At 39.6% G+C, this 14,065-nt stretch overlaps 1 protein-coding gene across 2 annotated transcripts in view; it reads right to left on the bottom strand.

The window, feature by feature from the left end:
• Positions 1-4,627: 4,627 nt before the first annotated feature.
• Positions 4,628-14,065, bottom strand: part of CNNM4 (cyclin and CBS domain divalent metal cation transport mediator 4) — a 57,124-nt gene continuing 47,686 nt past the window's right edge. For both annotated transcript variants that reach the window (XM_051976414.1, XM_051976415.1), the window contains 2 exons: positions 7,612-7,781; positions 4,628-7,356 (listed from right to left, as the gene is read on the bottom strand). In XM_051976414.1, coding sequence (XP_051832374.1) covers positions 7,153-7,356; positions 7,612-7,781 — 374 coding nt within the window. In that variant the 3' untranslated portion in view covers positions 4,628-7,152. The remainder of the gene's footprint in view (positions 7,357-7,611; positions 7,782-14,065) is intronic.

The raw sequence follows: 14,065 nt of genomic DNA, 5'->3' as shown, positions 1-14,065 counted from the left end.
AGGAGTAGAACTAGGCTGCGCCGCGTTGTAAACAAGATGGGAGCGGGGATGGAGGGGGGCGGGGCGCGTTGCGGAGTTTGGTTTTAAAGAGGTGACAGACTGGCACTGACCTCTAGGAAACGAGGTGGGTAGTGAGGAAGATTAGGTGCTAGTTTATTCTATTTATTTTATTTTCGTTTTGTTTTTCTTTTTAATGAAGAAGCACATTACCCTTTGATCCAGCAGTGTCTCTACTGGGTCTGTATCCTAGAGTAATCGCAAAAAAGGGAAAAGGACCCACGTGTGCAAAAATGTGGCAGCCCTCTTTGTAATGATAAGGAACTGGAAACTGAGTGGATGCCCATCAATTGGAGAATGGCTGAATATATTATGGTATATGAATGTTATGGAATATTACTGTTCTCTAAGAAACAATCAGCAGAATGATTTCAGAGAGGCCTGGAGAGATTTGCCTGAACTAATGCTAAATGAAGTGAGCAGAGCCAGGAGGTTATTGTACACAGTAACAGCAAGATTATGGAATGATTAACTATGATAGACTTAGCTCTTCTCAGCAATGCAGTAGTGCAAAGCATTTCCAATAGACTTGGGGTGGAAAATGCCATCCACACCCAGAGGAAGAACTGTGGAGACTGAATGTGGATGTAATCAAAGTATTTTCACTGTTTTTTGTTGTTTGCTGTTTCTTTCTTGTGATTTTTTCCCCCTTTTTTCTATTTTTTTTCCTGCACAATATGACAAATATAGAAAAATATTTTAAAATATTGTATATGTATAACCTATATTAGAGTGCTTGCTGTCTTGGGGAGGAGGAAGGGTAAGGTAAAGAGGGAGGAAATTTGGAACACAAAAAGCTTACAAAAAAGGAATGTTGAAAACCATCTTTACATATATTTGGAAAAATGCAATTTAAAAAAATGCAGAAGCATAGCATCACACATTTTGCCCCCATGCCTTTGTATAGGCTATCCATCCCTTATGCCTGAAATTCTCTCATCTCTGTGTAAAGTTCCTTTCGAGGCTTAATTCAAGTACCACCTCCTATTGGAGACTTTTCCTGACTCCCCCAATTATTAATCTGGTCTGACTCTGTGACCCCCATTTAGAGTTTGCTTGGCAAAGATACTAGAGTGGTTTGCCATTTCTCCAAGTTGTTTTATGGATTTGAACTTAGGTTATCCTAACTCCAAGCCAGGAGCTGTATTCCAGCACCCCATCTCTTTGCCCAGATTCCCATTGGAGACCCCTTAAACCGCAGTTTTAAGAACCTGGAAGTATATGGAGCAAGTTGATCAGCCGAAGCCTAACACTTCCCTCAGTCTTCATGTCAAAACATTTTAACCTTTAAAGGCAATGCAGTGTAAAATGTTAGTAAGCACAATTAAGAAGAAAAGTACTTCTGGCTTCTATTCAACTCTACCACTGATAAACCCTGTCATTATAAAGCCATAAGTTAAGAGCTGGAAAGGATCTTAAGGGTCATTGAAACCAATCCAGTCCTTTTATAGATGAAGAAATTAAGGCTCATTGTCCCAGAAAGAAGCAATCCCAGGAAGAGACCCTGAAAAATGAAGAAATAAGAATCCACAATCAGATTCACTAGTTGAAGAGATCATTTGAGTTTCATGGTCCTAGATCATTACCACCTCGCACACTACAGTCCTATACTTTTATTCTTCCTGTATTGCTTGGCATTTATTAGTTATGAATCATGGGATACAAGGCAGCTTAGTGTAAAGAACCTTAGATTTGGAGTCAGAAAACCTAGGTTGGAATTTCCAGCTCAGCTACTTAATGGCTGTATGACAATAGCTAGGCAAGTCACTTAGCTTCTCTGAAACTCAAGTTTCTTCATTTGTAAAACAGGGCTAATGACTCCACTACCTCTCCCCACAACTGCTATGAAGAGTGGGTTTTTATAAGCATAAAATGCCATGTAATTGTGAATAATGATAAAACTGTACTAGTAATACTGCTGAAGTGATCAATGGGCTTGGGGGGAAGGGGGGTCCTATGTTAGGGTGTGTATTCTGGATAAGACACTATTTAGATTGGAAACCCTGAGTGGTTCCAAAAAAGTGTGGTAGGAAATATAAGCTGGATAACTATTTTACAGGAATGTACTTTGGGAAGAAAACTGTCTTGTTAGGAAATGTTTGCTCATTGTTAAAATAATATAAACAAAATAATTGTTAAGACATCCATTTAAAAAAGATATGACCAGCTGGAGAAGATAGCAAAATTCTGCGAACCACAAATTTCATCTGCTACAACTGAATGACCATTGTGATTGGACACTCTTGGTTTTTTACTCACTGCCATCTATGTATGTAACAACATGCATATCACAGGATATGTTCGGATTCTGGTCAAACAAATTAATTCTCTAGGACCAGTGAAGAGACTCCTAGAAAATCCTGAATGGACCTTTGGTCCTTCTTGTCATGACAGCAAGGAGAAAGGATGCTGAATCAGCGCAAAGAAACTGCCAGCTTTTCTTGCCTTGACTTTTCCTGTAAAGCAACTAGTGAGCTTATTCTCAACTGTCTATGAGGTATTGTGTGGAGAAGGGATGTGTGCTTTCCTCCTATACACACATGGAAAATGAACTCAAGTAGGAGAGCTTTTATCTGGACCTTTGGCTGATTGGTATTTGCTTTTTCGAAAAAGGTAAATTATCAACCTCTGTTGCTGGGATTTAAAATCTGGGTAAATATCACCAAATTGCCTATTAGAAGTGTGTATCAGTAAATTGTAATCCCTTTCTCCCATCAGATTGCTTCTTGGCTGATCATGAAATCCCATTGGATTGCTTCTATTACATGATCAGCCAAGAAGCAATCTGATGGGAGAAAGGGGTCACAATTGGGGAGAATAGAGTTTTATGTAGCTAGGACTACTGATATCCTCTGAAGAAGCGAAATATGTTCTTGTCTGGCCTATGGATCCCTTGCCTCCAGGCACAGTAGGCTTGACCATTTCATCTCTTGAAAATGCTGATAAAACAGTGTTCATCCATACACTGATGTGGGAAACTGGGGAAATGTGTAGCTAATATCCCAGTCACTAACACAGGCAATGTGTGACATTAGCCAGGACAAGTAGTAGCATCAGGTTTACTGGTAAACACACTCCTGATACGCAATTTGGTGATATTTGTTCAGATTTTGACTCCCAGCAAACCTCAAGGTAGAAATATTGAGGCTTGAAGCCAACCTTGAGCCTAAGAGGTCTGGGTTCATTAAGTAAACTACCCGACTGCAAGGGGACTCTTATCAAAGATGACAAAACCATTATTGAGTCCATTTTTACCAGATGTTATACTGGGAGTGTCCAGACCACTTACATATGTCCAAAGTACCTCAGAGTGGAGAAGGGAGTGGGTAAAGTGTGCCAATCTCTATAGGCCCCAAAGGAGTTCCTTATGGTTAGAGAAGTCATTTTTCTCTTAATCTGATTCCCCCAGAAAAACTATAAGAGAATATTAGGGGCTTAATATGTAAGATTATCTAATATTAGTAGGAATTTAAAATGTCATTACCCACAGACTTTAAAGAATCCATCAGTTTTTTGGAGATGGTAACTCTGGGTCCACTACTAACTCCTTCCTCTTATACCAGCCTCCAGATCTGCCTCTTTGTTCTTATCTCTTGTACCTGGACATTAGCCCGTGTTTCCTTCTTGATTTCCTTAATTATGATCTCCACCCCTTCTTAGAAGCATCTTGGAATAGACCTTTACAGGCTGAATACTTATATGAAGCAAGGTTACCTTCATTATATTATATCCGGAGGACTTGCCTCCAAATACACAACTTGTAAATTGTCTTAAGAAAGTCTTTCACCTGACCCTGGATTCCTTATCCAAAGATATGGTGTTCCTGGGATTATATTCAGAATTGGAGGATTAAGCTCTATATTTCCCAAAGCTGGCAAATGACTAAGCCAAGATTAATTACAGAACCAGAGTTAAAAATGTGCATCTTCTCACTCCAGATCCAGAGCCATGCAAAGATCAGAATGTTGGAAAGACTTTGGTGGAATGTTAGAATTGCAAAGGACCTTAGAGATCTTCTGTTGTTCAGTCATGTCTGAGTCTTCATGCCAAAGATATTGGAGTGTTTTGCCATTTCCAGCTAATTTTACAGATGAGACTGAAGCAAACAGGGTTCAGTGATTTGCCCAGGGTCACATAGGAAGGATCTGAGGCTAGATTTGAAATTGGGAAGATGAGTCTCCCTGATTCCAGGCCTGATACTCTATCCACTGGTCACCTACCTGCCCCAGATATGTTCTGGTATAAGTCATTCATCCATCTTACAAACAAGGAAACTGAGCCCCAAAGAGGGAGGGATGGTGACTTGTCTGAGTCACAGAGATAGTACACAGCAGAAATGGGGACCTGAAACCAAATCTTCTGATTCCAAACCCGTGCCAATTATATCATCTGTCTCCTCTCCATCTTGAGTATAATCCTGTTTCCAATCATGCTAATACTTAATTACCCAACGGATCCAGAATACCTGTCCTGTCACTGGGAATAGAATTAATAAAAGAAAGAATCCATCTGTTTTTCTGAGAATGTTTGTCCCTTGAACTTTCAGAGTTCAGAAGGATTTCAAACCCAATGAGATTTATACAGATGTTTCATTTTTATTCCCAATCAAAAATAAATTCCATATCTTGTTTAGCAAATATCACCAGCTTTGTGACAAAAGACACAGACTCAAAATGAAACAGCAAAACTTCCCGAGAGTCAAAGTTATAACAATGGCAAAAAAAAAAAAAAAAAAATCACAAAAATATACAAATTAAAATCTCGCACAAAATAAATAGGAGTTATTTGCAAAGTTGGATATGACCTGTCTATTGCATTTGGATGCTGTCTATGAAGGTCGCTTTCAGTTTGTGGGAAGAAGCAAAAAAAAAAAAGGACAATTCCAGTATGTAATTCAGGCCCAGGAATAAAGCGCATAGAAGAAAAGGCAAGGTCAGGTTGTGGGAAGTTGGAAAGTTCCTCCTTCCTCCAGTAGAAGGAGGAAGTTTTTGGACCAGAAACATTTGGGAATGCTGCCTGACCATCAGCAGGAATATATTGTCCAGAAGTTGGGAGTAAGGAGCATCTGTTGGCAGTAACCATATGTTTAAAAAGAGGTAGGTGTGGAAGTATGTGTGATCTGCCTCGTTCTATTCAACACACATCCATTTGGTTCAGACCAATGAATTTTGCTTACCCTGGCTATACCATAGGATTCCCTTGCATTTTTAACAGGTCTCACAAGAACTCAAGTCTTATCACTTCCTGATTGAGGATGGTCACAGTTGCTCCTGGAGAATTAAGGTAGTATTTTCCCACAAAAGGTCTGGTGACTGCCAATCTATGGAGGTAATTTACTCTAGTAGGACAATGAATGATGCAAAACTGGGGAAAACCATGCCCCCTTTGTTTTCAGATGACCCAAAAAGGGGCAGGCATCCGTTGACACAAGATATTTCTTGGTCCCAAGAGATGGGATTCTTTAGGCATCTGGAGATCAGAGTACCTGAGGGTAGGACTCTGTTGGTTGGGAAAAAAAATAACACCTCAAAGAAACCGTTTCTATTTTTCATATGGTTGTTGGGCCCTGGTTCTTTGTTCCTCTTGAACAATAGGTAATGAGCAACTTGGTCCCAAGGCATCCTCAATAAGAAAATCTAGAGTTCTAGGACAGGGCCAAAAAAAAGAGACCTGCAGAGAGTTTTGGGGAAAGACTTGAACTTCAGGGTTACAGTACCATTAATAACATCCATAGAATTCAGGATGATTGTCTTAGAGCAGGAATATCCAGACAGGGCTTTGTAGATGGTACAATTAATTCCCTCCCTGAAAGAAATGCAGAAGCTGTTGAGCAAGGAAGAGCATTCAGCCTTCTGTTGCAGTGTAACCAAAAAGGGGAGCTCATCCATCTCACAGTTCTCATCTCCAATCCTTAGAGGGAAGGCTGGGGGGGTTTGCCCTGGTAGAAGGATAAAACTGGATTGAAAATAGGGAATATTGAAATTTTAGATGGCTTCTCCCAGGTCAGGAGTCTGTCTTTGACTTGGCTTCTAAAGAACTTGTTGTCAGCAACACAAATACCCCTGAACAATCTCTGTTCTTCCCATTAGGGCCATGACTTTGGTTCAAGAAAGGAAAGGGGCGGATATTAATGACTCTGGACCCTAATACTTTTCAGTTCTCATCGTAACGGGGTCAGAGTAAAGGGTAGTTGCAGGGGAGCTATATAATCAAAAGGCATGAAAGTTATGACCCAGTTTACTAAATATACCATGGAGCCATTCTGCACAACTCAAGGAGTTCTGGATTCAGGAAGATTCTGGACCCTGACTTTATAGAAGCTCCCCTCCATAGCTTCATTTAATGCATCCTTGATCAAAAATGCAATCAGATGCCAAATGTTGACCATTCAGAAGCACTCATCTTCCCCAGTTCTCAGGAGTAATCCCTCAGTCACATGCCTAGGTAATTCTATCTAAAGATATTAAGTTTCTTGCCTGATATATAGGGTATTATCTCCTTTCTCTAGCAAGCCCTCTAGGATGTGATTCATCAAGAAGGCCTGGGCAGGAGGCAGGTGGGGGTCCCTGAGTCAGGGAAAATAAGCTAGAAGCTCAAGCTAAAGGGAAGGGGATTATGGCTATTGCTTCCTGGGGGAGATACCTCAGGTGAGGCAGTACCCCAACTTTTTCTTTAAAAAAATTTAATAAAAACTCCTAACCCCATTATTAACCCAAGCCTATCCCACCCTCTCCCCAAAGTGAAATTTAGAAAGAGCAGCAATGAGCTTTCTTTAGAAATCCTCTCAGTTTAAAAAACAAAATCCTTGCCCCTTCCTAATTGTTCCAGGGATCTGCCCCTGGGCAGTACTACCCAGGCAATCCTACAGAAATTCCAGGAAACTGCTATTCCCTGGAAATTCTGCTAAGGCTCCCTGTGGAAAGGCAAAGCCTCCTCCCTGCCTAAAACAAGCTGGGGAACATCTGTTTGGAGAGCCAGACAGGTTATCAAAGGGGTGGCTGGGGCCATGGTCCCCTGTCTGCTCTGCTCCCTCTGTGGATGTGGGCCCACTAGGGAGGCCCCCAAGGGATTGATAGGGGGCCCCGGGCCCCCCTGTCACATGGGGCTCTCATGGGAGTTTTGAAAGGTTTTGTTCTGGAGAGAATTTTGCTCATGGAGAAGGCTTGTAGTCTCATCAGTCATCTGTAGCTCCACCTTCTCTAACAATATGCCTTCAGAAGTGAGGTTGTCTATAGGAGTCTGGGGGCTGCTCTCCATTCTTGAGGCCATCAATCCATTCTGGTACTGCTGCCGTGTGATCTGCAAGGGGAAAGAGTCAGAGTCATGGAAAGCAGAGATCTAGCTGATAGAACAGATGGGTAGATTTCAAGGGAAAATGAGGGATGGAAAAGCTAATCAAGAATGAAGTATAGTCATTTAATAGAAAAAAATAACATCTTGAGACTAGAAAAGGACAACATAGACAAAGAAATCCACGTAGCCTGATCTAGCTGGGCAGGGGAAGGAGGAAGCCCAAGGAGATATGCACGAAGTGCTAGACTGCATGGTCCTTACCTTAACATACTGCAGATCTGTAAGAGCCCGGACACTGAAGTCTGAGACATACTGGGTTCCTGAGTTGCTGGTGGCAGCGGGGGACACACTGGTAATCAAATTATCTGTGCGCTCTTGATAGTTGACAGAAGGTGAACGGCTGAGGCTATTTGGGTAGGACGCGGAACGGTCTGTAAGCAGAGTTAGAAACATCAAGACCAGGATTTTCTCTTATCTCCCAATCTTATTGTTAGCAGACAAGAAAGCAATGTCAATTTTGTCTACCCCAAGGAATTCAACTCTTCCATGTCCATGGGACTCATTGCTAAAAATCTCCCATAATTACCACATATATTTGTCTTCCCAAAATGAACAGGATAGAGTTCTCCAAATCAGACAAAAAGCATCTGGAAGGTCTATTATCTTTGCAGAAAGTCCCCAAGGTGGATTGATATAACTATAGATTCCACAGTATGCACTCTGGCCTCTAATGATAAGTATAGAAAGCCCACTTTTCCTTTAAGCACAAAGCTCTAAGGACAGACAACAAAAACCAGTCTAACCGTGAATCCCCCAGTCCTTCTAGAGAGTCACATTGAAAGAACCTAGAGAAATGAACAAAATCACTTCAGCAACATGGTCTAGCTAAGTGTCCTTCTGACCACCAGCTCATACCAGTATGATCTATGAGGCAAAAACAAATATCTCAGATTTGTGGGATCTCAGCCATCATCTCTCCAGAGCAAAACACGTTATGGAGGGATGGAGGCTTTGGAAATGCCTCATTTTATACATAGGGAAAATGAGACTCATAAAGGTTGAGTGGCTCAACCAAAATCATACAACTAAGAAGTAGCAGCCACAGGATCAAAACCTATCTAGACCTTTGTTTTATATGTATTACAGCTTATAATGGGAAATGAGTAGCATTAACTAATCAATTTAAATCTGGTTGAATTGGTTAATTCAATCTCTATTTCTGCATGCCCAGGTTATAACAATTACTGACATTTATACAAAGCAAAGTTTGCAAAGTGCTTGACATAAATTACTTCATTTGAATGTCACAACAAGCCTGAAAAGTAGGCATTATTCCCTTTTTACAAACTGCGGCTCAAAGGTTGATTGCTTGGCCCAAGTTAGTAAAAGAGATGAGGTGTAAACTCAGAGCTTCTTGATGCCAAGTTCAATGGTCTGTCCTCTAGGCTAGTAGTTAAAGTGTGACTTCTTTCATGGATAGCTACAGAAGAACTACCAGAGCTTTTAGCTTTCAAATCACTGGATGAGAAAGTGAAAACTACTTTTCCTACTACCTGTTTCTACCCTTTTATTGATCCAACTTAGTTCTACCCCTTTCCCAGAAACCATCCTTTTATTCATTCTCTAGGATCAGCCAGACTGCATTATAGATAAGAGTTCTGGGTCTGGAGTTGGGAAAGCCTAAGTTCAAATCCAGCTTCGACACTCATTATCTCAGTGTCCCTGGGCAAGTCGCTTCATCCTGTTTGCTTCAGCTCCTCATCTGTAAAATGAGCTGGAGAAGGAAATACTAAACCACTTTGGTATTTGGTATCTTTGCCAGGGAAACCCTAAATGAGGTCACAAAGAGTCATACTGAAATAACAAACAATAACAACAATTCATTCCCTATTATTTCTCTTACTCAGAAACAAATCTCCTATGCTGTAACTTCCCCAGGCTCCTTTGGAACTCGCCTTCCTCCTAGACATCTTCCTCATGTCTTTTCTATCTTGAGCTGTCTTTTTCTGCAAGGGATCACACACATCTTAAAGATATCCCTGGTTCTCTTCTCTAGCACTAGTTGGACAGTTCTCATGGCCCCAGAGACACCAGGCCTAGATGCTGAGGTAGCATGGGGAGGCAGTGTGAGGCTCTTATTAGCTGTATGATTCTGAGTAAATCACTTTTCTCTCTCTGTCTCAATTCCTTTCTCTGTAAAATGATGTGATTAAGATCCAATAGCCCCTTCTAGCTAGAAATCTAGCTATAAATATGTAATCCTATTATCTTCCCCTCAACTACCATCTCTTAGCAACTTCTTTGATGTTCACTCCATCAGTACACTCTACATCATCCTAATCAAATCCTTGTTGCTGTCACCTATCAGATAACCTGGGTATTCTTCCTTGCCTCTCAAGGTGCTCAATACATGCCCCCATAATTTCCTCCCTTCATCTCAGCTCCTACTGGCTTACAAACTTCACAATATACATAATGCTAGCCTCTCCGACATCTTGGCCTTCAAGTTCATCATTCCCTTCAGCATCAAGGGATGAAAAGTTTAAGATAAACTTTTACCCAATCTCAGTTACTCAAAGTTAGGCATAACTTAAATTTCAGCATTTCCCATCATTGTGACATCTCCATGATTTTAAACTCTGTATTTCTATTCTCTAGTCATAATCTCCTATATTTTAATTTCTCTATTACATTCCTTGTTTTCACAGAATCTATAATCTTAAACTGTTCCTCGTCTCCTAGCCTTGATCTTATATTTAAAAACTACTTAAACTATGCAATGTTATTGTCCTTTGTTCTGGACTCCCTTGCACCCTTGACCTACTCCATCCCACCTGCTGCCACTTGCCATCCACACTCTCATCAAATTCCTGAACTCCTCATGAAGGAAGTCATATCAACTAGCACCACTATGCTACTAAGATCCACTACAAATTCAAGTTATTAGATCTCAAATGGATACTTAAATTTGCATGACAACTCTTTTGCTCTTGCTGACCAACCTTCTAACACCCTCTCCATCTCACTGGTTCCAAACCTCTTCTTTCTTCAATTTTTCAAAGTGAAAACATTTCCTCTGATTCCTTTTGAACTATCATCACAAACAAGCTCAACTCTGGTCTTTTTCAGCGTCCTTTCCTTTACCCTCCTGCCCATTTGTGATCTCTGGAATGCACTCTGTTATTAAACAAATAAAAAATATTTCTTTCCATATTCTTTCCATCATCTGACATTTATAGATTCTCTCTGGACTGTATCCTTACCTAGCCTCACTCCATCTCCCTAGCTCCTCTGTCTCAATACTCTGGACCACCTTGCTATCTATCTATCCATTATTATCCTATTCAGATCCTGGCTACTATTATCTTGATCAAATTCTTCCTCTCCATTCCAGTCTCTGTCCTAATATTGAGGGAGTTTAGCATATATTACACATGCCCTTGAAAACATTCTGGAGTCCAACCTCATCAGTTTTCTCAATTCATTTGACCATAGCTACTCATAGGGATGGTCAAACCCTAAATTTCACTATCATAAATAAGTGTACTGCCTTTAGGGATAATCCTGGACTCTGAAATTCATCTCTGGTCATCACTTCCTATCCTTCATCTCTTCTGCCACGTTTCCCCAAAATGTATTCCTCAATTCACTGTGCAGGGCTCCCTGTTGTTCTAAGTCACTCCTACTTGCTTTTGGGTCCACTTCCTTGCTTCAGTGCGACCTTCAGTGCACAAACCTGTGCTTTAAGCCTTTGGCAGTTGTGTGGAAGACAGACTGAAAAGGAGATCCTTTAAGCAATTCCAAGGCTATTGTAGTAGTACAGGTAAGAAGGGAAGAAGGTCTCTCTTAGTATAGTAATCATATGAATGGGAAAAAGAGTATGGATCTAATAGAAGCTGTAGAAGTAGAATCAATAAGACCTGGCAAGTGATGGATTTTATGGGGTGAGGGCGATTGGGTAATCAGGAATGACCTGCTTGTTGCAAAGCTGAATGCCTGGAAAGAGAGGGGTGTTCTTGGCAGAAATTGGGAAATTCTAGTACAGGGCTCAGTTCTAGGGTAGGATTCCTAGAAAAAAAAAAAAAGCTACTTATGCCAATTTTTTATAAGAAATGAAGGCAGATTGAAAAGGATTTTGAGAATTGAGTGAGAAAAGAGGAACTAGAAATTAGCATAAGTAGCTTTTTAAAGGAATTTGGCTGTAAAGGTAGAAAAAGAAGTTTTGGAGACTTTTGTAAAAGATAATCAAATAAGGAGGAATAAAAGAATGGTCTTGGCACAGTGGGAGTACATTTGGGCTATCTAATGACTGTCTGTAGAATGTCTAGTTCTGTCTGAGATTTCTCAAGGCATGATGATCATCAGTAGGAGAAGGGGCAGGCGATCCATGAGTTGAATTGGTTAACTATAGAGTCACGATTGATTGAGAAGGGAAGAAAGAGGAACAAGAGAAAGATAATAATAGTTTGGAAGAGTATTGAAGAATTAAGAGACTTGAGTCAATGAAAGAGATAAAATGCAAAATAGGAAGAGATGGAAGAATGGAAAGTTATGATTAGATAGAAGAATTTCATAAGTCTTTGTCACGGTCAACTTGGTCAACTCTTAGTTGAGTGGAACATCAAGAGTGAGACTGTCTCTGTGTGTGGCTGTGATTCCAGAAGTAGGACATGTGGGGTAAGGAGATTGTAGAATTAGGAGGTCTGGGTATCTAAGGAAATAGTAATATGCTGTAGTCTCCTAGTATCTGGACAGAATTTGGGGCAGAGAAGAAAACTGTGAGCCAGGTAATGAATTTAAGAGAAAAGAAAAGAATGTCTTGAGAGTCAGGGTATGACTGCTACCTGGATGTGTGCTGGATGACATATTTAGATAGACTGAATCTTAGAGAAGGGGCAGTTGCTGAGTGATGGAAGCAGAAGGAAAGTCTGGAAAAAAGCAATAGGAAGCAAGGAATACTGCAACTCTCAATTCAGTAAAGGTTAAACTTGAATTGGAAATTAGTGGAAATACTCAATTATATACTATTCTCTGTTCTTGTACCCCTTTGTCCCATCAGCTACCATGCATTACTAAATTATACCTTGGGTTATTCCCATCATCACCCTTCTTTGTTCTTACTGGAAAGTTACAAAACAAAGTTGGACAAAGTTAGGCAACCATGCCAAATAGGCCTATTTCACATTATTTAATCTCAAAGAAGTCCTCACTACTATACAGCAATTCTTTTTATTCTTTGCTGATTAAGTCTCCTACTTCCCTTGCAATAATTGTAGAGATTTCTTTCTTTGCTGTGACCTTATATTATGCCTACCATGAGGGCAGCTATCTACAGAAGGGACGGTAACAGTAAAGAGATCGGCTATCTTTCTGACCATGTATCTGGAAAGTAAGAGAACCTTCCAACACTTATCAAACCTGATGACTACCATACATTTCTGGTGATTCACTTGGCAATACATCACAGCAACACAAGTAACCCAGAAAGCAACTCTTTGGATTAAGTTCTGAAAGAAATTGAAGACCATATGGGTACAGATAGTATTTTAACTACTACCAACTGAAGTTAGGCACTTCTAAGAAAAGAGCAGATTTGGGAAAATGAAGAGCTGGTTAAGAGGATAGTATCTGAGACCTGGAGACTATATGGCCAACAATCATAAAAAGGACAAATAAATTATAATATGTGACCATAAAGGAGTATTTGTACCACAGGAATTACAAAAGTGAAGAATTCCAAGAAATATGAAAAGACATTTATTAAGGGATACAGAGTGACTAGAAAAGATGAAAAAGAACAACATACACACTAATTACAATATTGGAGGTAACAGTGATTATTAGAACATTCAGTATAATAAAAACGTATTTGCCTAAAATCTTGAAAATACAATCTAGAGGGTTTTAAACTGAAAAAGAAGGGAAAGATAACTGCTTACAGCTAAGTATCAAAGTAGATAAATATCTACAACACAAGAAGAATAAAGATGTCCAATTATTTTTAGAGACAGAACTTATAAATAAACAACTATGACTGGAATAGAATACATAATCAAAGAAGGAACTGAGAAAACCACAAAAGATAAAATACTTTTGGTAATGACGTATTGAAAGGCTTTTGCATGAACAAAATCAATACAACTAGAATAAGAAAATGTCAAATAGAAAAAGAACAATCTTTGCATCAAATACCTCATGAGAAGGAAAAGGGAAAAAGACTGATGTGGAAACTCTTCAACCAATTCAGGGATAAAAAACCTTTGTAATACAAGATGGAAGCAAAGGAAGGTAATATAGGATGAATATAAAAATATGGTATGATCCTATAAAAAGTGTCAGGTATACTGAAAGTCAGTATAATCTGAGCCTGGAGGAAAATATCAAGGAAAAGAAAATATAACTTAAAAAAACCCTTTTGGGGAAAAAAAAAAGAGAGGATCAAAGAAAGGATACTGCATAAAGTAAATGAGTCAATGATAATAAAATATAAGCAACTTGAGAGACAGGGCTATTTAATATCTTTGTATCACTGGTGCCTCATACAGTGCCTGGTGTACAGCAGCTCATTTAATAAATATTGTTGAATTGAATAGTAATTGATGATGTTCAGCTCAACTACTTAACTATTATCTTGCTTCTGTTTTCTCTGAAAAATGGAATAATACTTGAAAGGACAGAACAAAAATCAAGAATGAGTTGGAATCCAAAATAGGCC

This window comes from Antechinus flavipes, chromosome 2, assembly GCF_016432865.1.
Source record: "Antechinus flavipes isolate AdamAnt ecotype Samford, QLD, Australia chromosome 2, AdamAnt_v2, whole genome shotgun sequence".
Classification (NCBI taxonomy): Eukaryota; Metazoa; Chordata; class Mammalia; order Dasyuromorphia; family Dasyuridae; genus Antechinus; species Antechinus flavipes.
This window is presented reverse-complemented; position numbering and strand designations above follow the sequence as displayed.